Genomic DNA, 24,334 nt, shown 5'->3' with positions numbered 1-24,334 from the left:
TGTACAGATGTGAGGGGGAGGGCTGTAGTTAATGTGCACGGTGCTGTACTGATGTGAAGGAGGAAAGGGCTGTAGTTAATGTGCACGGTGCTGTACGGATGTGAGGGGGAGGAAAGGGCTGTAGATAATCTGCATGGCGCCTTAAGCCGTCCCGTTGTCACGGCAACTTGACGCTGCATGACGTTGTGACATTACGTAGCGTCCCATTGTCAAGGCAACGTGGCGGCATTTGACGCCGCGCAGCCATATTGATGGGAGTTGCAGAGGGAGATGTTGGGAGGACGCGGGGAGATGCCACCGCTGAATGTAAGCGCTGCATTTTAAAATGTTATCCCTGGGATAGCCTTCAGTAGAAGGTGGCAGCCCTGGATAGGGCCCTTCCATGTGGCTGCAACAACACATTTAGCATCTGCGATGTATGTGGTTTATCAATTTACATAGTCTATAGCAGTGGGGGCCATCTCTAATCCTCAAGGGCCACCAACGGGTCGGGTTTTAAGGATATCCCTGCTTCAGCACAGGTGGCGCAGTCATTGACAACATTTTTTATAACCGGTTCTTACCTGGGCGGCGGCCAGCCTCTACCAGCATCTTTTCCCTGCATATCTTCTCAAAATGGCTGCATTGCCATGACACCACAACGCTGCGTAACGTCTCGTTGCAATAGCAACGGACGTCACGTGGTGTTCCCGTCGGCATGGCAAAGAGGCGCCATTTGACGCCGCGCGGCCATACTGAGATATGCAAGGAAAAGATGCTGGTAGACCCCAACCGCTGCCACAGATAAAAGAATTAAGCACTGGTTCGGCAAACTTGTGACATTTTAGTAACAGGTTTGTGCGAACCGGCTGAATCCTTTCGACTGGCTGAAGCAGTCACAGCAACAGACAGAGGTACAGACAGCCGCTCTATTGTAGTTTTGATGTATTTTTGGTAAATTAATGTTATTATACATGACAAATGTAACTCTTATCTGGTGATGGGCCGAGCTCAATGAGACAGGTGTATGTGTAGATACAGAGCGAGAGGTTATGTGAATCCAGTCTCCTGTCCCTTTAATGAAGACACAGACCCCTCCCTTTAGCATCCTCCGTTACCATAGAAACCGCCCGGACTAAACCATCTTTACACACCCACACACACACACCTCTTTCACTCCTCATCAGAATCCCACGGGGCTCCCCCGCATCCCTCACACATTTATCATCGTTACATTAACGCGCAGACACGTAACATATAAACATGTAGACAAAGCAATGAACGATGTTCCCCCCCGCCACCTGGATTATGGTACAACCCGCAGCCGCTGGCCGTTGAGCTCCTGACGCCGTCGTCATGGCAACGGGAGCGCTGGATCAGTCCATCTCTCCAAGCTCGGGGAGGGGGATTTTCTGCCTGTCCCTCCCTGTATTGGGTAACTTGTAGACGAGAGACAGTCGGCACATTTTCAGCCAGAGACAGAGGAGCTCACAGAACCCGGCGAAGGGCTCCGCGTGTACAGTGCGGGATTTGCATTACGGTGCGTCCCCCGGCGGGTGGTTTATGCCGCTCTCTGCGCATGCGCACTGAGCAGCTGGCGGAGGCAGGGGACAGAGCCAGGGAGACTCCGGGCTGCACCAGCTGCTCACCCGCTGCCCACAGTAACGTAACTAGGCCCGGCAAGAAGCAGCAGAAACCGGTATACAATGACTTTTACTGCAGGTGAAGTCACACAGGACCGCTGCTTTTTTTTCCATGCAGTTGGAGCGCTGTGTAACTGGCTAATCAAGGGGTGACCCCAGCCAGGGGAGCAGAGGCACCTTAATTGGGGTATCTACCCCCTTCGGGGCGGCTAGTTCTGCTCAGGGGCTACCTATGACTTCCATTGTGGGGCATTTCCATTGCCCCGGAGGTATTTAAAGCCGCGATCCTGCCGCATTGGTAGATTGCGGTATTCCTAGCTCCAGAGCCGCGCAGTTTTCTGCTCCGGGGACCCCCTGGTTCTTGAGATACTTACTTACCATTTGAGTTGCAGTGTAGTTTTTTTTTCCCCCTTTCCCTGCAGGGAAATAAAAATGGCGTCCAGATCTCGCGGGGCCGCTGGGGAGCAGCAAAGTTATTAGAGGGAGGGGGGAATATTATGGCATTAGTAATGGATGACCAGTTTGAACATCTAGGAAGTGACACGGGTAAGTATCTCGGGTAGCCGGAGCTGAGAACGGCGCTGTTCAGATCCGGGACGCTCTCTGGTTCGGGATTGCTGCTTTAATCTCCAGGGATCCCATGATATCATGCAGGGTGGCGCGGGCGGTTGCAGAAGCCCCGCGCTCTTCCCCGAGGCATTTAAATGAAAAGCTGGGGGATCGCGTGAGGGCTCTGCAACTCACTTACCGGGATTCAGAAGAGTTGCTGTGAAGCCTCGCCATGGGAAAGCGGCGTTAAATGACGCCGCAGTGTCATGCGGAGTGACGTCACACGTTCGTCTCCATGGCAACTGGGTCACGTCACGCCGCCGAAAAAGGTAAGGGGGTCGCGAGGGGGAGCAGGCAGGGGGGCGCAGTCTGATATAGTGTATGCCAGGGGTGGCCAACTCCAGTCCTTGAGGGTCACCAACAGGCCAGGTATTGGGGATACCTGTGTTGAAACGGAGATATTCCTACTACCTGGCCTGTTGGGGGCCCTTGAGAACTGGAGTTGGCTACGTCATGGTCTCTTACTGCCTGTTCTCCTGGAGAAATCGGGTCCAGGTGCGCAGAACGCGATCTGAAAACCAAGAGGAAGACGTCGTGTCAGTGTTATTTTATTCCATGGGGTACATTGCACCATCTGGGAGATATCTCCATCATATGACGTCTTCTCAGACCCAGAAGGTAATGAAGAAACAGGCACACGGTCTTAATCAGCAACAAGAAGGTTTAATGTACCATGAAAACCAACGTTTCGGCAGTACAATACTGCCTTTCTCAAGGTGAGAGGCAGTATTGTACTGCCGAAACGTTGGTTTTCATGGCACATTAAACCTTCTTGTTGCTGATTAAGACCGTGTGCCTTTTTCTTCATTACCTACTGAACTACTTTGGGACGTCAGGAGCTCCCTAGAACCAGTGCACCGGCAGCTAAGTACCCCTCATTTACCAGTGTGACTGAGTGCGTGCACTACCTTCTATCTATGTATGTCTTCTCAGACCCACCTCAGCCACCCATCCACGGGCCAGTTACAGCCTCCCACCCTGGAGATCCAGAAGCGTTTATCGCATCATTTTCTCAGTGGTATCCACAGCTGTGACCCTACAGCAGTTAGTGCAGAGACGGAGTTACCTCACCTGGATAACCAAGTGTTTGTTTTATTTCTTCCCAAGGAACCTCACTGTGAAGGCAGAAGAACCACGGCCCAGCACTGGAATCCACCCTGTTTTCGGGCAAGATGCCTCTGTTTGGGAGCACATTTAGCCCGAAGAAAACCCCACCTAGAAAATCGGCCTCGCTCTCCAACTTGCATGCGGTATGTCCATACCCGTGACCTCTTCCTTATAACCTGGGCATAGCCCTCTCTGGCAACTCGCACGGTGTAAGGGTTAAAGCTTTCACCGTTCTAAATTGTGCCTGGGTAACAGAATTTGGTGGCAGATAATACCAACTTGGCCCCCCCCAGGCTGCCCGTTTTTCTACCTGCTCTTAAACACCAGACCCCCAGCTGATCCTCTGTTTTCTTTTATATTTAGGATTTAGTCTGATGTCTAACCCAAGCACATCTCAATTCCCTTACTGTATTCGCTCCTACAACCTCTACTGGGAGGTGCGGTGCAGGTAGTCGTGAGGGAGGAGAGGTGGGGGCGCAGGTAGTAGTAGTAGTGAGGGGGGAGAGGTGGGGGCGCAGGTAGCAGTGAGGGGGGAGATGTGGGGGTTCAGGTAGTAGTAGTAGAGAGGGGGGGCCGCAGATAGTAGTAGAGAGGGGGAGAGGGGGGGCAGCTGATACTAGTAGTGAGGGGGGAGAGGTGGGGGCGCAGATAGTAGTAGTAGTAGTAGTAGTGAGGGGGGAGAGGTGGGGGCGCAGGTAGTAGTAGTAATAGTAGTAGTAGTGAGGGGGGAGAGGTGGGGGTGCAGATAGTAGTAGTAGTGAGGGGGGAGAGGTGGGGGCGCAGGTAGTAGTAGTAATAGTAGTAGTAGTGAGGGGGGAGAGGGGGGGCCGCAGATAGTAGTAGTGAGGGGGGAGAGGTGGGGGCGCAGATAGTAGTAGTAGTGAGGGGGGACAGGTGGGAGCGCAGATAGTAGTAGTAGTAGTGAGGGGGGAGGTCCACAAATCCACCACCCTGTCGGTGAAGACATCCTGTCTCACATCTCCCCATCAGCGTGCCACCCTCCAGTTAAAGAGCATGACCTCTTATTCTAACGCTTTCCTCCTGTACTGCTGAAACCCTTCATTTGAAAGTTTCCCTCATCCCCAGTCTCCCTCTCCTCTAAGGGTTAGCCTTTGCTGACGTCAGTGCTTGTGTCTGTAAGACGTTCTATGGAATCTCTTTAGGATTTCTGTGCTTGGCAGTGGTACATTGAGTTTGTCATTAACAGTCACACAGCAGAACCTTCTAGCTCTATATGAGGGACGGGGCTTTAATCGCTGGTCTGTATCAAACCTTTCTCTCTCTCTCTCTGTGTTATACAAGCTTGACCGGACAACAAAGGAGGTAGAACTGGGCTTAGATTACGGCTTCCCAACGATCAGCATCGCAGGACAGAGTTTAAAATTTGAAAATGGACAGTGGATAACAGGTAAGGTTCACCCCTACCCGTCTGGTTCACAAAGGGGGCAATCTCTGATTTTTCTTTCTTGTGCAGCACCGACACTGTATGTAGAAGGGAGATATTGATCTAACCTAGGTCACAAGGATCTGACATTTGAACCCGGCTCCCCTGCCACGAGGTCATGGTTTTCAGAGTCCGTGGCTTCCCTCACTGAGCCACGCCTTCTTAACTAAAATAACCCGTTTACTTGTCTTCCTTCAGAATGAGACAAAGTGAACGTTTATCTTTCATTTCTTTGGAAATAAAACGTTGCTTTATCGGGGCCTCGGAATAGAGGGGGCACTTCTAACCAAGCGTTTACTCCACCCCACCCTGTCAGTCTAGTAAAGATAAGGAGGGAGAGCCTTGCCTGTGCAAACTCCTATTCTCCAAGTCTCTACTTCACATGTTTACAAACTAACTTTAAAACCCTTCCAGGTGTCTGATAACTCACATGCGCACATTACAATAAAACACTGGCCTGTGAATCTTTTCTAGCAATTTGAATGCTGGTTTTATAGACCGTGTGGAAGGGTAAAAGCCGGGTGTATAAATACTTTACTTACTTTGTTCGTTGGCCCCTGTAAAAATGAACATAATTGCCTATTAGGCGCCTCTATATTAGGGGTGGGCAATTCCAGCCCTCATAGGCAACCAACAGGTCAGGGTTTCAGGATATCCCTGCTTCAGCACAGGTGGCTCAGTTTTTGACTGTACCACCTGTGCTGAAGCAGGGATATCCTGAAACCCTGACCTGTTGGTGGCCCTTGAGGACTGGAGATGCCACCCCTGCTCCTGAGAGAGAGTTACCAGCCCGGGCCAATAATATAAAGAGATGAAAAAGTCTTATTAACTCATTCCCCGCCAGGTAACCCTTTGGGTACCGAAACGTCAGGTTACCTGGTGGTGTACTGTATGTATTAATAAAACATATTTCTGCTCATATCGTTATATTATTGGGCTGGTAACTATCTGTGTGTGTCTGTGTGTGTGTGTGTATATATACACATATAAGCTCCTTCATCCAGGAGTGGATCGACAAGGGCTAATGATGTATATAAAGTTTTTTTATTTATATTGTTGCAAGTGCAGAATATTATAGTGTGCGCTGCACTGGGAAACCGTTTAGGTTAATACTTGCACGTTTTGCATTAGTCTGCAGCTTCGGAGGCTAGTACCATAACGAGTCCCTGCACCGGTGCTAGTTCTGCTGCCCGGGGTTTGCATTGGGCAGTATAAAATAGATGTAGCTCCTGATGTTTCTCTCTCCGTCTCCCCCCCCACCTACCTCTTCCCTCCTCTCTCCCCCCCCCCCCCCCGACCCCCTCTGTCACTCTCGCCCCCCTCTTTCCTCCATGTCTCTCTCGCCCCCCCGACTCCCTCTTCCCTCCGTGTCTCTCTCAACAACCCCCCCCCCGGACTTCCTCTTTCCTCCATGTCCCTCTCGCCCCCCCCCCCCCCCCCGGACTTCCTCTTCCCTCCGTGTCTCTCTCGCCCCCCTCTTCCCTCCGTGTCTCCTCCAATTGGCAGAGTCGGGTGGCACTGGATCACAGAGGGAGGTTCAGCGGCTACGGAAGAGAAATCAGCAGCTGGAGGAGGAGAACAACCTACTACGGCTGAAATCGGATATCTTACTGGATATGGTGAGAAGGGAGATGTTTAAATCTATACTCCCCACTAACTAACCCCCATTTATTATTTTTTCTTACAGAATTAGAAGCGGGGTGTCCCCCAGGGCTGAATCGTTCTATTTTCCGTTCCGGGGGGACCTGCTGCTTCCCGAGATGCTTGCGGGTCAAGTTACCGGTATCACTTCCGGCCTTTTCCAGGGGATTTAAATAACCGTCCAATAGGAGGCCACAGCCACAATGTTTTCGGCTTATTGTCTGCAACCCTGTCAGCCATTTTGTTTCCTCCTGAGAGATTTAAACCCGGTAACTTGACGTGATCACTCCGTGGAGTGCAGAACGCGGCCTTCCAACCAAAACAAGCCATTAGTAACTACTACGCCATGGTCCCCTGGAGTACCAGAGCCCCATAACATGGTAGCTACATCTTTGGGCACCCCAAGGGTAAAGGGAGAAGCCGAGAACAAGATCCCTCCCCATACAATGCACTCCCAGCAAGTTACTGAACCGCACAACCACGTCACTGGCTTCTGCACTTACTAAAATGTGGCACATGATATAGGAACACTTTATTTTCTCTGTCCGTACAAGACAGAGGGACTTCCAAAGCAGGGGATACTTTCTAAGGTTATACTGCAAAAAAGTCTGCCACTATAAGCACAAGATTATATCCGCAATAAAATGAGTGTTTACACACGCACACACACCCCTGCTGAATGTTCTGAGCTTCAACCGCTGGCAGAATTGGGTACAATAGGTACCGCTGAATGTAATACGTACAGGATGTAAAAAAACAGGGACAGTACTTGGTACAGGGTATGCTAAAATAGATCATTTTTGTATGTGTTACTGCATGTTACTCAATGTACTATGACTGGAATATACTAGGCTCTGATATCAGCTTGATGCAGGGTTAATTGGTATTGAAACACGGGGTCGGACGCTGATATCCCTAATCAGAGCTTAGTGAATATCTCCCTATGTTGGGTGGATAGCCGTGTTGGTCCTTTCTTCCATGAGGTACAATAACTGGAGGGAGAAGGAGTAGAACGTGTAATACGTTCTATTGAACCAACAAATAGTTGATCTGTGATAGGCTTTGGAACCTCTCTGGGTTCTAGGTGTGCTGATGCAGAATCCGGACCTGACCAAGAATCCAGAGGTTCGAAAGCTTGTAACATCTCCGCTATCACACGACCTACTCCTCCCTCCTTTATTTTACCTATATTGGATAGGAACTTGCTAAGCCACAACGGGACAAAACGTACCGTCTCCGGCACTGGGACATGGACTTTGCAGCGCGGTGAATAAGCGGCTATGTTCTTGATGTCTGCCGCGGTTTCGAGGTGGTAGTCTCACTGTCGTCGTCTTTCTTAACGCAGCTCTCTGAAACCACGGCGGAGTCCCACCTGAGGGAGAAGGAGCTGGAGGAGCTGAAGAACCTTAGTGGGAGGAGGAAATAAAACTCCCAATAGCGGGGACTTTGTCTTATCCCGAGAGCGATCACCATATTTAAGGCGGCCTCGTCTCCCCAGCATGAACTGTACTGGGGGAGACGACACCTGGCAAGTCTTCCAGGACTAATAATATATGGGATAGCTTCAGAATGAAAGAAAATAAAATCTGCCCGTTTTGATATTCCTCGGATATTTGTTAACACTTGAGAAACATCGCAGTTTTGCATAAGTAGGGCGACCTGCAGAAAACCTTATTGTTTAAAAAAAATATCCCGTAGCAATGCCCTTATTAACCCGTTCTATGCTTTACCGCCCGCCCGGTAACATGGTTCATCAAGAAGCCACTTAAAAATAGACATCTAGTGAAGACTTGTGTTTTTTGGAAGATTGTATAAAATGTGTCATTTATAATCTGACTGTAACTGTAGAGCTACACGAAGAACTATATTCACACAACACACAAATCCCATTGATTTTGTATGAATTTTTTTTAAATTATTATTATTGAAAATAAAAACGAGTTTCCTATAAATCTGCGGTGAGAGATGTCCTGATGTGAGTTGCGTCTTGTTGATTTGCCTCCTCAGTGTGTCATTTGCCCATGAAATCGGTGATGGATTTTGCAGTAAAACTAATAACCCTGATCAATAATCTGCAGCATACAGAAATCATATCTGCATTTCCTTTTTATGGCATCAGGGCAACAAACGGTGGGAGCAAAAGGTTCTGGGGATCGGTATTTGAAAGCTTACAACAGGGGCGGCCAACTTCAGTCCTCAAGGGCCACCAACAGGTCAGGTTTTCAGGATATCCCTGCTTCAGCACAGATGGCTCAGTCAATGACTGCACCACCTGAAGCAGGGATATCCCTAATACCTGACCTGTTGTTGGCCCTTGAGGGACTGGAGTTTCCCGCCCCTGGTTTACAATGTTGCAAACAATTATACCGTTTTTGTTATACTGACATATTTTGCACTTGTTTTTTCGTGAAAAATGTATCATTTGCAGACGGTTGATAATTGTGTGTTCTTAATTCACATTTATTTTTTAATGGAAATATTTATATTTTGTGTTTTTATTATAAAAAAATAATTATATATATATATATATATATATACAGGCAGTCCTCGTTTTACAACGTTTCGCTTTACAACGAATGGCTTATCCAACGCTATGGAATGCATACCTATATTTATTTTTACAACGCCAAAATGGCTTATCCAACGCTCTTACGACGCTTTGCAACGTTGTGTATGTGTGTATATATATACACATTCACATAAACAACATTGCAAAGCGTCCTAAGAGCGTATATATATAATATTATACTATATAATATTATATTATACTATATAATATATTATTTATTATGTTATATTATATATATTATACAGTATATACACTATATAATTTATGTGTGTGGTGCATATCTTATTGCCTGCATAAAATATTTGGTGTATTTTAGTGTTAAAAATGCCTTCAGGAACGGAACCTTTCATTTAAACAGTGTTCCTATGGGAAAACGTGTTTCGCTTTACAACGTTTCACTTTACAACGCCATTTTGAGTAACGCATTGTGTCGGATAACCGAGGACTACCTGTATATATATATATAGTGGTTGACAAATCACCAAAAAATCTACTCGCCACACAAAAAATCTACTCGCCACCTAGTACCAAACGTGTGCTGCTTGGGCCAATAGGAGCTCGCCCGGGGGTTAAATCCACTCGCCCGGGGCGAGCAAATGTATAGGTTTGTCGAACACTGTATATATATATATATATATATATATATATATATATATATATATATAAATACTTTGCATAAAGCAAGAGCAGAAATCTTAAATAAACCCCCATGCACAAATAATAAAACCAGTGACTGCCCAATTCATTCACATTTCCGGAATAGTTTGTTTTGATGGCAGCTGGCTAGCTATACGGTACCTCTTGTGTGATGAGAGGGTCTCCTAAGCACAGTCTCCACTGTATGCCAGGACAGCAAAGTTGGTCTGTTTTGACTTCCAGAGATCTGTAAATGGAGATATTTAACCAGCGTTAGAAACCAGCTGTGCAATAAACTATTTGCAGCCATAAAGACATGCAATGTATTGTGCAGTGTATGTTTGGCAGAATGTCTGGGTAGGTATTATACGTATAGAAAAAAAAGACATTCTATTTGTGTATGTATATGTACGCTCTCTCATTGTGGGGTAACTGCCCCTATGTTAAATGTCAATTAAAGTAAACACTGATATACTGACCATTAAATTATTAGGAATTGGACTGGAATACAGACAATGGGGAGAGATGATTTTTTGCGGGGCCATATTTTCTATATTTAAAACATTGCAGTTTAGATATAAATTATTTTATATGTCGCTTAGGATTCCATCTTCAATAAGAATTTGATTTTATATATATATATATATATATATATATATATATATATATATAAAATCAAAAAATAAATAGATGATACCGTTCTGTGGCTAACGAAATGCTTTTATTTGTGCGAGCTTTCGAGATACACTGATCTCTTCTTCCGGCGATGTTACATTTAATGAAGCAAGCAAAAGGTATACTTAAAAACAGTGTCTCTTGGAATGTTATCTGTGCTTGTCCTTCCCCCGGTGTGGATGAGATTTATGGCTAGAGGTGTTAAATGGTTCCTGAAAGTAAGGCCTGGGACCCGGTGCGCCCGGCGGCGCGGGCGGCCACACGCGAGTTCCCCACCAGCAGGGGAATCCTCCCGAGCCGGTCTCGGTCCCCCCTGGCTGCACAGCTCACTACACGCTGTGACGCGTCAGCCGCTACGGTATACAAGAGAATAGTGATCCCTAGCGTTGACGCGTCACGTGGTGTGGCTGTGAGCCAATGAGGAGGGGAGGCTTCGGGAGGAGGGGAGGCTTCGGGGAGCTGGGAGGAGTGTGGGGGGAAAGCAGCGTGAGTGCCTGTCTGTGTGTGTATGTGTGTGTCTGAGTGCCTATCTGTGTTTGTGTATGTGTGTGCCTGAGTGTGGAGTGCCTGCCTCTGTGTGTGTGTGTGTGTATGTGTATGAGTGCGTGCGTGCGTGCGTGTGTGTGTGTGAGAGAGTGCCTGCGTGTGTGTGTATGTGTGTGTCTGAGTGCGTGAGTGCCTGCCTCTGTCTGTGTGTGCCTGAGTGTGTGTGTGTGTCTGCGTGTGTGTATGAGTGCCAGCCCGAGCCCGTGGAGGGGGGGAGAGTAGCGGGTCCCTCCGCTCAAGCCACGCCCCCACTCCCACTCAAACCTCCCTCTCCCGCCCACCTCCGGCTCCCGCTCCCTACGGTCTGTGTCTGTCAGCGCCCCGCCTGTCTGCAGTGCGGGCGCGCTGACGGAGGGAGCGGGGCCTTAGCCTTAGTGATGTAAGAGTGTGTGTGTGTATCTGTGTGAATATAAATGAATGGAGAGCCCACAGTGTATACAGTGCTTTACAAAAGGGGTGTGTGGAGTGGGAGTTAATATAAATGGTGTGGGTAGGTGTGGAAATGTGAGAGATAGTAGCATAACTAAAAGTGTGTGTGTGGATACTATGTGGTCCCTATTGGTGTATAGGGATAGAAAAACAAGGAGTATTAGTATGTGTAAGAGACAGCTGTGTGTGCATACATATAGCACAGTATGTACAGACATGGCCTTTAGCGCTCATGGGAATAGAGTTCACTTGTGTCAGTAATGACTCATAAAATTTCGATCTCTGTTTAGGCCACCGTTAAGTGTCCCGAACAGTTGCATAAATTTGTATTCATGCAACCGTCTCTCTTTCGGTGTTTTAAGATTACCTTTGAGTATGGCAACCCTTATATCGTTCATCTTATGGCCAGAGTCAGAGAAATGTTCGCCAACAGGACTGTCTCTTGTTCCGCGCGTGATGCTGTGGCGATGCAGGTTCATTCTCTTGTTTAGCCCTGCCCTGTCTCACCTATGTAGTAGCAGCCTCCTGGGCATTTCATGCACATGATGAGGTACACAACATTCACACAGATACACACACACACTCTCACATCACTTACTTTCAGGAACCATTTAACACCTCTAGCCATAAATCTCATCCACACGGGGGAAGGACAAACACAGATAACATTCCAAGAGACACTGTTTTTAAAGTATACCCTTTGCTTGCTTCATTCATTGTAACATCGCCGGAAGAAGAGATCAGTGTATCTCGAAAGCTCGCACAAATAAAAGCATTTCGTTAGCCACAGAACGGTATCATCTATTTATTTTTTGATTATTGAAGCTCGGCTAACACGGTACTGATACCTCTACATATATATATATATATATATATATATATATATATATATATATATATATATATGACTAAAAAGGAGGGAGAGTAGGGTCAAAAAGGTGCACTCAAATGCTGAATTATGAAAAATAGAAATGGACTTTATTAACAAAGAGTATAAAAAACACAAAAGACAGACCCACACAATTCACATGTCAGATCGCTATGCGACACAGCGTAAAAACATCAAAGAGGTACAATTGGTCTGATAAGAGCCAAAGCAGGGTAACAATATATCATTACAAATATAACATAACAGAACTAGGGGAAAAATATTTCTCCCCAAGTAATGTTTACTGAGATCGGCCGATCCAGAACAAGAGTAGCAATGAATATAAATGGTAAGTAGATACAGACCACAAGAGAAAAATTGGATATATATTGTAGTAAATGTACATAAACCTCTTAATGATGATGAAAGATAATTAGACACATAGCTAGAAATACATACAGTTGTGACCCTTAAATGTGCTGTAAATCAGCTGAATAAAGTGATGCCCAGATTGAGCTGCACATGTAAAATAAGTAGCAGCAGTGGTAGATCTATAAAGTGCACTGGTAGCGCTCATACAGTATAAAATACCAGTGCACTTTATAGATCTACCACTGCTGCTACTTATTTTACATGTGCAGCTCAATCTGGGCATCACTTTATTCAGCTGATTTACAGCACATTTAAGGGTCACAACTGTATGTATTTCTAGCTATGTGTCTAATTATCTTTCATCATCATTAAGAGGTTTATGTACATTTACTACAATATATATCCAATTTTTCTCTTGTGGTCTGTATCTACTTACCATTTATATTCATTGCTACTCTTGTTCTGGATCGGCCGATCTCAGTAAACATTACTTGGGGAGAAATATTTTTCCCCTAGTTCTGTTATGTTATATTTGTAATGATATATTGTTACCCTGCTTTGGCTCTTATCAGACCAATTGTACCTCTTTGATGTTTTTACGCTGTGTCGCATAGCGATCTGACATGTGAATTGTGTGGGTCTGTCTTTTGTGTTTTTTATACTCTTTGTTAATAAAGTCCATTTCTATTTTTCATAATTCAGCATTTGAGTGCACCTTTTTGACCCTACTCTCCCTCCTTTTTAGTCATATTATTCCCTTGGGTCGGTAGCACCACCAGAGGGTTACCTTTTACCTTGACTTCTGGTTAACTGATTATTTAATCACACAAGGGTGATTTGATTGCGGCATCTATTGTGTGTTCCATATATATATATATATATGCAAATACAACTGTATGCTCATCTGCATGTCTTAGGCAGGTCTGCAACCCCGCCTTTCCCCATCATCACCCAGCATACAGCACTTCCACTGCAGCAAGGGATTCTGGGAAATGACATGCAAATGAGCACACAGTGTCACTTTTTGCCTCAAAAACCATTTTTAACATGGTTTCCTATAGGCTTAAGCTTGCTGCGTGGTCACAGCTTTGAGCACAGCCAGGGTTAAGGTGCATACCCAGAAAACCACCCACAGACAGCTGTTTCGACCTTGATGGGTCTCATCAGTGTGGGGTTGATATATATATAATAACATTTTATTGGAAACAGGTTGGTTTTTATCAGTCAGTCTCTTGAAGTCTGAAACACTGATGCTATTAAGTACAGTGATATAATGGTGTATTATAATATAGGGGTGTATATAATGTAGTGTCATGCTGTATAATGCCATATAATATAGTGTGAGAATTTGTAAATAGATGTGCAGTGTTAGAAGCAGCCACGTGGGGCGCGCTCCTCACCTCTATGGTTCCTAGTCTCGCTGTCATGCCCTGGAGTCGCCGGTTGCTTCCGGTGACGCGCTTCCGGCCGGCTGACCCCTGTGTGTTCCTCCACGCTGAGCAGACATGTCCTCCTCGCCGGAGCTGAGACAAGCGAAGATCCTGGAGCTGGAGGAGGGGGAAGACGATGAGGTGACCCTGGGAGGGGGGAAGCCAGCACTACACCCCCATTCATTGGGGGGCTATGGACTCCATGCTGCGCCAGTGCACACTGGGACGCCTAGTCCTGGCAATAACTGCCCCTAGTGCAACGGAATATGGGTTAACCTCTCCTCTGCCAGAGGGTAGAGCTTGGGTTAGGTGCATCCTGGGGTTTGTGGTGTCGCTTGGCCTTGAGATGCATTGCGTTTGGGCGGGCTACCGACACCCCAATGGATTATGGGCCAGGCAGTGCCTTGCCCACCCCAATGCATCTCACAGGTCAACCAGACGCCTTAACACTGGGGGAATCTCCTTCAGAACTTTCACTCCCAGCAGTGTACCTACTCCAAAGGCCATTACCACTGAGCTACATATACACTCTCACATTTATATACACACATACACACACACTTGTTCTCACAAACACTTGTTCACACACACGTTCTCACACACACACACACGTTCTCACACACACACATCACGTTCTCACACACACACGCACTTGTTCTCACACACACTCACACACACTCACGCACTTGTTCTCACACACACTCACGCACTTGTTCTCACACACACTCACGCACTTGTTCTCACACACACTCACGCACTTGTTCTCTCACACACTCACGCACTTGTTCTCTCACACACTCACGCACTTGTTCTCTCGCGCACTTGTTCTCTCACACACTCACGCACTTGTTCTCTCACACACTTGTTCACTCACACACTTGTTCTCGCTCTCTCACACTTGTTCTTGCGCTAACACTTGTTCTCGCTCTCTCTCGCGCTTACACTGGTTCTCGCTCTCTCACACTCGCCCACTCTCACAAGATTTTGGTGCCAGCGCTGACAGATCTAGGGGGAAAGCAAGGATTGACCGTGTAATGGTTTTTGACGTGAGCTTAACCTGAGCTGATTCGCAGTTTTAAATCTGTGACCTCAGGCAATTCTCAAACGGCAAAAATGAGGTTGTAAGCTTTTGTGCGGAATAACCTGCACCTGCATATACGCACAGCGCCAGCATTTGCACATACGGCAAGGGCAGAGGTAATCGTAGTCGCCTGAATGTCCCTTCTTTTGTTTTGAGCCTGTAACCGCTGCAGAGTCATTCGCGCGGGAGGAGGATCATCACAATGATTAAATAATTACACTAAAAAAGAAATCCACTATCACAATGAGATGTAAACGTGCTTTATTGCCCTCTCCGATACAGCTGGATGAAACGTTATCAGAGAGGCTCTGGGGCTTAACGGAGATGTTACCTGACCGGCTACGCACCGCGGCCGGGGTCTCCTTGGAGCTCTCTGTCTGCGCGGCTAAGAAATTTTACAGGTAAGGTAGCCGCTGGGACGAGTTTGGGTGATCACCTCCTGGCTCTGAAATGATGTGTGTAATCCGCCATTATATCCGTATCTCATTCTGACCGCGAGGTGTATACATATTTATAGTAGATTTATGTCCATTCTAATTCATCCTATGTTACATTTAGTCGACGAGATACTATATTTGTATTTATATTGATCCAGCGGAAGGCAAACAAAAAACCCCAGTGACACGTAATCCGTGGATCGGCCATGCTTCTCATGTTTCTTTCCTTTCTAAAGATGTTAACCTTTCCTTAAAGATGTCCACTGTATCTGCCATCAGTCTCCATGGGTAACTGCCCCTTTCCTTTGCTGCTGGTGAAATCTCCTTTCCTCCAATCTCCAGGGGATGTCCCTGTGGGATTGTACTGTCCTTGGGATGAAAATGTCTTGGGTTCGTTCTCTCTTAGGCTAGGTCCCCGCTGCAGCCGGCGGCACGTTTGGCGACGCCCCCACGCCTAAAAACGGCTCCCTGGAGAACGCGGTGAAGTGCCGTGTACGCGCTGCAAGGCCGGCACATGCAGTAGGGCCTTAGCCTTAACGGAGATCGCATCCGGCGCTCCAGGCGTGATCTGAACTGATGAGCGGGAGGGGGTGGTGACTCCTCCCCTTATCTTCCAGCCATTCGCGACTGAGCGATCACATGACCGCCTCAGAGATCGCGAGCGTCAAAGGGTGGATCACTGTTCAGTTGTGCAGGCCATTCGTTTGCATCTGGGTTCCACGGACACACATGCTAGTAACATTCTAATGACAGCTGCGTCATCGTGACTGCCATCTTGTTTTGGCGGTTATGGAAACACTGGTGATTATCGTAAAAGTAACAAAATGCAGATTTTTAGTTATTTATCTTCGCACCAATCCCTGGAGCCAGTCAAGTCGCCCATTTTGGTCTATGACCTCATGGCCACGTCGAGGACAAATTGGTGCGCGTAACCCTGGGGCGTGGCTGCACTGTGGATCCCTTGAACGCCCGCATCTTCCTGCGCGCTGCCGCGTCTGCTGTGCACCCTTTTTTTGAAGACGGAAAGTCGATGGTGTTCAGTGAAACGCTGGTTCGAAAAGATATCCTGTGTATTGATACCTGGTTTCAGCGACACTCTGCCAGTCTGACGGAGAGACCGACGTGGCGTCCAACTCGTGTGCAAAACTCGGCGATGTGGGGTGTTCTGTCAACCCAGTGGGGGCTCAACTCCAGTACTCAAGACCTCCCAACAGGTCAGGTTTTAAGGATATCACTGCTTCAGCACAGGTGGCTCAATCAGAGGCTCAGACTGAGAATCTGATTGAGCCACCTGTGCTGAAGCTGGGATATCCTGAAAACATGAGCCGTTGGGGGGGGGGGGGGGGCTGCAGGACTGGAGTTGAGAACTCCTGGGTTAACCCTTTAGAGGCAAAGGAGCTAATGGAGCAGATCTATTTCCCCCTCTCTCCCTCGAACGTTTATTTTGAAGATTTCTGCTTTTTTATCTCCTAGTTTTTTCCCTGGTTGCTGAATATTTCAAATCGTTTTATTTGTTTGTAAAAACAGAGCCCAAAACCCATATGAATAAACCTGCTAAGCCGCTCCCACTTTGCGCCATCACATCGCTTTATATCAGAGGAGCTCAGGATAAGTTCTCTGCACGGGAAACCGCTCTGTGTTTCCTGCTGGAGCAAGTGAGAATAAACGGAAAACCATGTGACCACTCTACCCCAGGCTTCGGGCCTGCTTCAAATCCAAACCAGATACAAGTACAACATATAGTTGACAATCTGCATTAAAGGCGCAATCCAAGCAGCTTTTTATTATTATTATTCTTTAACACCATATTGAAGCAGGGGGTCCCCGGAGCTGAACCCTGAACCCCATTAATTTGAGCTCCGGGGGCCCCCAGCTTCCTGAGATACTTATCACCGTAAGGGGGGGTACCGTTATCTCGTAAAAGTGTGAAAGCTCCCGGGTCACTCGGGCCAATAGGAAGCCGGACCTGATGATGTCACAGCTTCCTATTGGCCCGCAGAGTGCGGGAGCTTTGAAACTCCGCCATTACGTGAACCCTGCCAGCGTAGCGCCTACCCCCTAAAGAGGGAAGGATCTCAGGAAGCAGGTGGTCCCCTGAGCTGAAATGAGTGCAGTTCAGCTCCGGGGACCCCCCGCTTTAAAGCAATGGTGGTAAACCGTCGGCTTGGATTACGCTTTAGGGGCATCACATTGGGCTCACGTTCAGGATAGAATGTTTTTATGGGGGTACCCCAAAGCGCTCAGTGTTCTGTTGTGTTGCAGTTTTTCTCGCACTGCATTGTGGATCGGGACTACGTCCTTCATGATCCTGGTTCTGCCCGTGGTGTTTGAGACGGAGAAGCTGCAGATGCAGGAACAGCAGCAGCTACAGCAGCGACAGGTGAGAGCAGAGTGGAGAGGTCTTACTCCGGGGGCGGCCACCAGCATGTCAGGTAGTCAGGATATCCCTGCTTCAGCACAGGTGATGCAGTCAAAGACTGAGCCACCTGTGCTGAAGCAGGGATATCCTGAAAACCTGACCCGATGGTGACCCTCGGACTGCAGTTGGCAGAAAATAGTGTGATGTTTTCGGGACCAAACATCTGCCTCAAGTGTATTGGGTATAATGTTATTTATATAGCTGTCACGAGGGACCAGGTACTTACACATTTAAAACCGGGATCATATCACTGAGCAAAGCCAATAAGTAAAATAAATTGTAATTTATTCTGTAGAAACAGGCAAACACACATTGAATTACAATAGGCAGAAGAAAAATACACTTACTGGGGGTTTGGGGTTGACAAACTGACTTTCCTAGTTGAAATAAAGTCTGTAAATAGTCCGTTGGTTGACCGGGACTTAGCCCAAAAGGTTCTGGAGCCCAAATTGGCATGAGCCTCCAGCAGCTCCCACACTTTCCACTCCAAATGGTACTGAAAGTCTGACTTAGAAGCTTCTCTGCGTAAAGTCCTGTAGCTGTTTCCTTGCTTTCTCCGCAAGGCTTCCAGACTCGGAGTCACTTTGAACTTCTAGGACTTAGGATCTTGAGAACTTGGAAACCTTGGCAAAAAACATTGAATCCCATTGAATCACTGGGGAAAAACCTGCTCTCTGTGCTGGCTGCTCACTTTTTTATAACCTTTTCAAAGTCATCCCTGCAGTATTACAGCCAATCCGCAGCGTGGGAAGTTCATCCCTAGCCACTCACACACTTTGCCAGGTTTGTGAAACCTGGCGCCTCTAGCTTCAGCATGGCACTGGGCATGTGCGACAAAACCGCCATCTTGCTTATTTGTCATGCAAAGCTCCTGCAGGGCTGGGGCCTCTCTGTCCAGGAAGGTGACAGTTTGCGAGGATGGCCTGTATTTCATCACAGGACACTGGCACTTCACACAAATCTTATTCAAATGGCATTCACACCCTTAGCAACTAGTGTCACTTTGATCCATGGACCTAGTGTTTGACTCACCGGCACCAAAGCCCAAGTGACCAGGGCCCCCCCCTCTGTCTTGCAGGACAAAGACCCTGCCTGATTTAATGTATAAAAGTGTAAACATATTTTAAAACACTGCTGCTTAATAAAATATACTTTCATACATTCTGCTGCTAAGTTCTGTGGTGTAGGACATAGTGTAAACTAAACTGTTCCCCTTACACTCGCCTTTATTTCTTACACACCGCAAGCTGGATCTTTAAACATTTTAACTTTACTTTTAAAACTCTCTCAGCCTTATCCTAATAAAACCCTCTCACCTTATTCTTGGCCGGAGTAAACTCCAAACCTTTATACTTGGTTTAGGGGGTCTGGGCAAACACAGGGCACCCCCTAATTACACTGGGGACCCCGGTATATGTTGCAGGAACATATTAACCACTTCTTGCCCCATTTACCTTTCCTCTGGGTGCAGCAGCAGGGCCCCCTGCTGGTGAGTCGCAAGAACGTTTCCAGAGTATGAGGTTGCCCGGAGCAATGTGCTTTGACTATCCGTTTCCCGGATCCAACTTTTGGGGTATCCCATAACTCCGGAACCGTGATACACAGACACATTCGGTGAAGACGTTCTCCTGCAAACCCACCCTGAAACTTACAGGCTGGAAATCTCCTAGTCTCGGCACTTCAGGAAAGGCAAAACACAGACAAATCTTTATTGTCGCATAGTTTGCTCACAGTAATGCATGCACAATACACGGGTCCAAGAGCTGACACTCTAGGACCCCAAAACACAGTTCAGGGGCAACCAAGTGGGCTTAACCTTTATTATAGAGCCTGGTTACCCCCTCAGCATCACAATAGCGCCAACAGTGTGTCCAGCGCTTTACAAAATTACGATACCAGGTCAATACATTTGGAAACAATGGTGAGAAGTGCAAAAGCTAATTGGCGACATGAGACAAAGGGAGATCCTGTCTCAAAGAGCTTACACTCTAAGTAGTACACAGTATGTATTAAAGGTGCAATACCATATAGTCTAAAATGGTTACACGGCCAATACCACCCGGGCCCTTTCTTAGTGGGAGAAAAGTCCCTTTGAAAATCGCTGCTGCCTGGGATAGAACATCATGGCAGAGGGGGGAGGGTAAGCTTTCATGAGCCAGACAAGCAAAGTATTCTGGGAGAGGAGGCTGAGCCACAGTCTGCCTAATACAGTGGCTAGCCCTCCGAATGAAAGTGATTTAAATGTCGGGTAGTAAAAATAAAGGAGCGTGCCGGGGGAGTTATGGGATACCCCTTAAATAGAAGTGTCCAGTTGATTTTGGGGGCGGGTTTGCCTCTGTGATATGACATCTCTCTTCTTTTCTCCTGAACAGATACTCCTAGGACCTACTACAGGGATGTCTGGCCCTCTTCCCCCGTTCCCAGGAAAAGTGTAACTTCCAGCACCGTACAGAATTATTATATGGGTTGTTTTTTGGGGATTTTTTTTGAGGGGGGGGGGAATAATGGAAGACCGTTCTTGGCCGCCCAGCGCTCTGCATGGAATGGTCCCCTGGGATAATCACACATAATGGAGCGGCCCTCTCATCTGAAAAAGAAAAGAGCGCTACAGGACGTTGGCGGTTAAAACGTGAAGGCCCAGCAAGTGGGGGACACTTTATCGCGTGACACGACGGGGAAGGTTTTTCCTGCTGCACTCCAACACAATCGGTCTTCACTGCCAAAGTGACTGTGGGGCTAGTCTCTCTGAGAATGTAGCGGTTAACCTCCACCTCCCCAGCTGTATGTTAAATGTCACCAAGCTTGCTCCCTGAAAGGCGCGGTCCCACATAGGCGGCGGGCTGGATTTCTTAGGTGCCTCTGAACGGGGAAGTGTTTGTTAATCCCTTTATCCCGCCCCGTCCTCACCAGAGAACCAATGAGGATGTGGAGAGGGGGGGGGGCGGCGGCTTTGGCTGTACAAGCGCGTGCTTATCGCACAGTGACATCATCGCACAGTGGAGCAGCCAGAGGAAATCAAGCCCCTCCCAAGACTCACTTTAAATAATACATTAAATATACTTATAGGTGAGAGGGGTACATTATCAATCACCCAGATGAGACCCTTTAATATAAGACCTAGGAGCTTTCACCCCATTATAGTCCAGTTGTTTCGTATGTGTAGATTTGCTCTCATTACTGCTTCGTTAAAATAAAACCGTTTCTTTTTATTGTGTGATTAAAAGGCTCCAACCGGGAAGGACAAAGCGCCGATTCCCGAGTGGGGGACGGTTTATGGCCAATATCTTTATTCTACAGCAATTATATTACGTGCGGACACCACTGTCCGCAGGACTTTCAATGCCTGGAGAGCGGTTCTTGTGGAACTGGGGAAAGTCTGCGCTGTGCTGGGGGAAGTCTGCGCTGTGCTGGGGGAAGTCTGCGCTGTGCTGGGGGAAGTCTGCGCTGTGCTGGGGGAAGTCTGCGCTGTGCTGGGGGACGTCTGCGCTGTGCTGGGGGAAGTCTGCGCTGTGCTGGGCATTTTCGTTTTTTTTTAGAATTTTTTTTTTTTTTCACATTAAAAATTAAAAAAAAAATGATTGAAAAAAAGATCTGATTTATTTTTATTTGAGGCGGCGTTAGATAAAAAAAAAAAAAAGGGAACAGACGCTTGTTGGAAAATGTCCTGTTGCGATTCCCCGGGGAACATGTGTATATCTTTATATAGCGCTATCCAGGTACACAGCGCGTCACAGCAGTAACACACGTGACATAATAATATAACACGTAATGGGAATAAGCGCTTCAGACAAAACAGTAGGAAAAGGAGTCCCTGCCCCGACGAGGTTACAATCCAAGTGATAATTAAGGGAGAACATAGAGACAGTAGGAGGGAGTTCTGGAAAGCGTCTGTGATGTACAGTATCAGTCACGGTGCTACCCATACGCTACTTTAAGGAGGTGGGTTTAAAGGTGGAGAGGGTGATATTGAGGGGAAGGGTATGACGTTAGGTGTGACTGCTTTTAATAAAGGTTAAGCCCAGCATTAGGCCGCGATTATAGTAGGCGCAATATCGCGCCCGATTTTGTGCGCAAACAAACTGCTGCAGCTGTAGCGGGCCGGTCATAGTGCGCACGAGCGCTGGCGCAAAGCAGAGCGACCACGCGGCAGATTTTTCAAATGATTTGGAGGTTTTTTGCGCAGCAGCCGCGTCACGTGAGCGGTTCAGCCAATGAGGGCTAACCAGCCTGGTGAAGCGTCCGCCACGCCTCACCAACCGCTCCATCGTAGTGCACCCATCATTCGGGCGACAAGCGCACGTGACGCCATCCACTCCGTCGCGTGCAACCCTACTATAATCGTGGCCTTACCACTACCTGTCAGTAATAGTGTGTGTGTGTCTCTAGCCTGGATCCAGCACTTCAGGGACCAGGGGTTAATTCTGTGCTCAGGAGGAAATGTTGCAAGTTGCCTGTGACCTTTCCATGTAATATTTTGTATATAACTCTCTTAATCTTGCATGTTAACCCACCAATCGGGTTGGGTCATATTGAAGGGACCCTTAACCCTCCCTTCAAGTACCTATGTTGTGGCATGGGGTATTAAGGTGGGGACGGAGGCCCTGTTCTAGTGGGGATTCCAGAGCCGGTTCCAGCCAGAGCCAGCCACAGTTAGAGGTCCCAGAGTTCTGGGCTGCTGGTGTGCCTGTTGGGGTCTCTGAAGGAAGCCTGTTGGACACGGTGTGGGAACGTCATCTCTTCTCAGAGGTCCCTGCACCTAGGCCTGCAGGGTGTTCCCCAGTTGGGTGCGTGTGTTTTCTGTTACAAACAGCTGTGGATCCTTTTTTCCAATAAATTTACTTTTATTAACTATGTCTGGTGAATTGATCCCTGGTGTGTTAGTCCTGGCCTCCCATGACAGGCTATTTTCTGGTGGCAGAAGTGGGATCGCTAGGCTCAGCACTGATATTCTTCCAGGAATCTCTGTCTTAAGTAAGGTCTCAAGTTTGAAGACCACAGAACTCAGTTACAACTGTCCAGTACTCGGACACACTCCCCTTACCATTCTCTGTCGCTTAGTCGATGTACAACAAGACTACAAGGATGTCGGGCAAAGTACTCAATGCTTAGGGCTGAGGCATTGAACAGCCCCAAGGTGGTTCCAGGCCCTTCCGGACTACGGGAATCCCCAGCCAACTCCGGCGATGAGTCGGGGGAGCCTCTGGCTGGGCCGCCTGCAGCAGAGGTGGGCATCCAGCTTGAATATCTGGCCAGCGGTGCCACTGCTGCTGAGTCATCCTGCTCCAGCTCCTGGCTGCTCGTGCACCCATCAGATCGAAGTCCAGATCATCTTCTGGAAGTCGGAGCTCCCGGTCCTGTCGAGCACCCCAGCTCACATATGACCGCTTTGCCATGTTCTGCGAGGACACAGATGATATTGATGGTTATCTGCGAACCTTTGAGAACTAATGCATGACTTACCTGAGGAGGACTGGGTCAAATACCTGGTCCCTCAGCTGCACGGCAAAGTGGCCGTGGCACACCATGAGATAGACTGGGAGGATGCGAAAGACTACCCGGTTGTGAAGGAGGTTCTCCTGGCACATGATATTACACCCAGGACACGCACCTCAAGTTCATGTCCCGGCTAGAGCACCAATCTAAACGATGGATCGCTGGGAGTGAGATGACAACCTTTAAGACACTCCATGACCTAAGAGCAGATCATGCTGAAATGCTTGCCCGATGTGTGAGTTGGTCATTGACTGCAAACCAGTCAGCGAGAGGCAAGCGGACGCCTTGGCAGATCACTTTGTGGCTGCACTTACCCAGCCCCTGAGGCGGACCACGGTCTCCCTTAACCCTGCAGTGCCTTTTCGGCCCGACAGCCTGATCCCGCCCGAACCAAAGCGAGCTGCTGGCTGCCAGCCACAGTGCCTACTAGAACCCGACCGGCGCCCATTGAATTTGCACATGAACGGCAGTGCTTTAGGTACAACCAGAGGGGGCACATGGAACGCGACTGCCCCAAACTTCTCCGGCCCCAGGGGATGGACAACGTACCTCAGCAGCCCGAGCCAGTGCCTGGAGAGGCAGCCCAGATGATCCACCACCCTTACCTACGTTCCCGATGCCAGTCGCAGTGACCAAAGCAACCAACCCCCTTGTTCCAGCCGAAACAGCACCCCAGGTTTCCACGATCGGGCTTGGTCTCACTGACATCTGGATTAAGCACCTCCGACCGGTGACCGTTAGGAACCGGGTGACTGCCGGTATGCTGGATTCCGGCACTGCTGTTACTCTGGTTCAATATGAAAAAATGTTGTATGGTGCTCTAAAAAAAGAGACTGCAGTAAAATGAAATGATGTTAGGAAGAATTAACCCATATATATATATATCACCTTGATAAAGGGCTATTCATAGTCCGAAACGCGTTGGTGTGTTTTGTTCGTTATTTTTGATCCATTAA

At 47.8% G+C, this 24,334-nt stretch overlaps 2 protein-coding genes across 5 annotated transcripts in view; both read left to right on the top strand.

Moving 5' to 3' along the window:
* CBY1 (chibby 1, beta catenin antagonist) overlaps window positions 1-8,375 on the top strand; it is an 8,660-nt gene extending 285 nt beyond the window's left edge. The window contains exons 1-5 of one of the 4 annotated variants that reach the window (XM_075574038.1): window positions 1,363-1,519; window positions 3,339-3,481; window positions 4,641-4,746; window positions 6,289-6,401; window positions 7,769-8,375. In XM_075574038.1, coding sequence (XP_075430153.1) covers window positions 3,404-3,481; window positions 4,641-4,746; window positions 6,289-6,401; window positions 7,769-7,849 — 378 coding nt within the window. In that variant the 5' untranslated portion in view covers window positions 1,363-1,519; window positions 3,339-3,403 and the 3' untranslated portion in view covers window positions 7,850-8,375. Of the gene's footprint in view, window positions 1-1,362; window positions 1,520-1,571; window positions 1,702-3,338; window positions 3,482-4,640; window positions 4,747-6,288; window positions 6,402-7,768 lie in introns of those variants that run through there. The other 3 variants (XM_075574037.1, XM_075574039.1, XM_075574040.1) reach the window with 3 other exon arrangements.
* A 5,565-nt stretch (window positions 8,376-13,940) lies between these two features.
* Window positions 13,941-21,094, top strand: TOMM22 (translocase of outer mitochondrial membrane 22). The gene is made up of 4 exons (XM_075574036.1): window positions 13,941-14,089; window positions 15,312-15,430; window positions 17,729-17,846; window positions 20,258-21,094. The coding sequence occupies exons 1-4, from the start codon at window positions 14,024-14,026 to the stop codon at window positions 20,318-20,320; spliced, it is 366 nt and encodes a 121-aa protein (XP_075430151.1). The 5' UTR covers window positions 13,941-14,023; the 3' UTR covers window positions 20,321-21,094.
* The last annotated feature ends 3,240 nt before the right edge of the window (window positions 21,095-24,334 follow it).

Source organism: Ascaphus truei, chromosome 17 (genome assembly GCF_040206685.1).
Source record: "Ascaphus truei isolate aAscTru1 chromosome 17, aAscTru1.hap1, whole genome shotgun sequence".
NCBI classification, from domain to species: Eukaryota; Metazoa; Chordata; class Amphibia; order Anura; family Ascaphidae; genus Ascaphus; species Ascaphus truei.
This window is presented reverse-complemented; position numbering and strand designations above follow the sequence as displayed.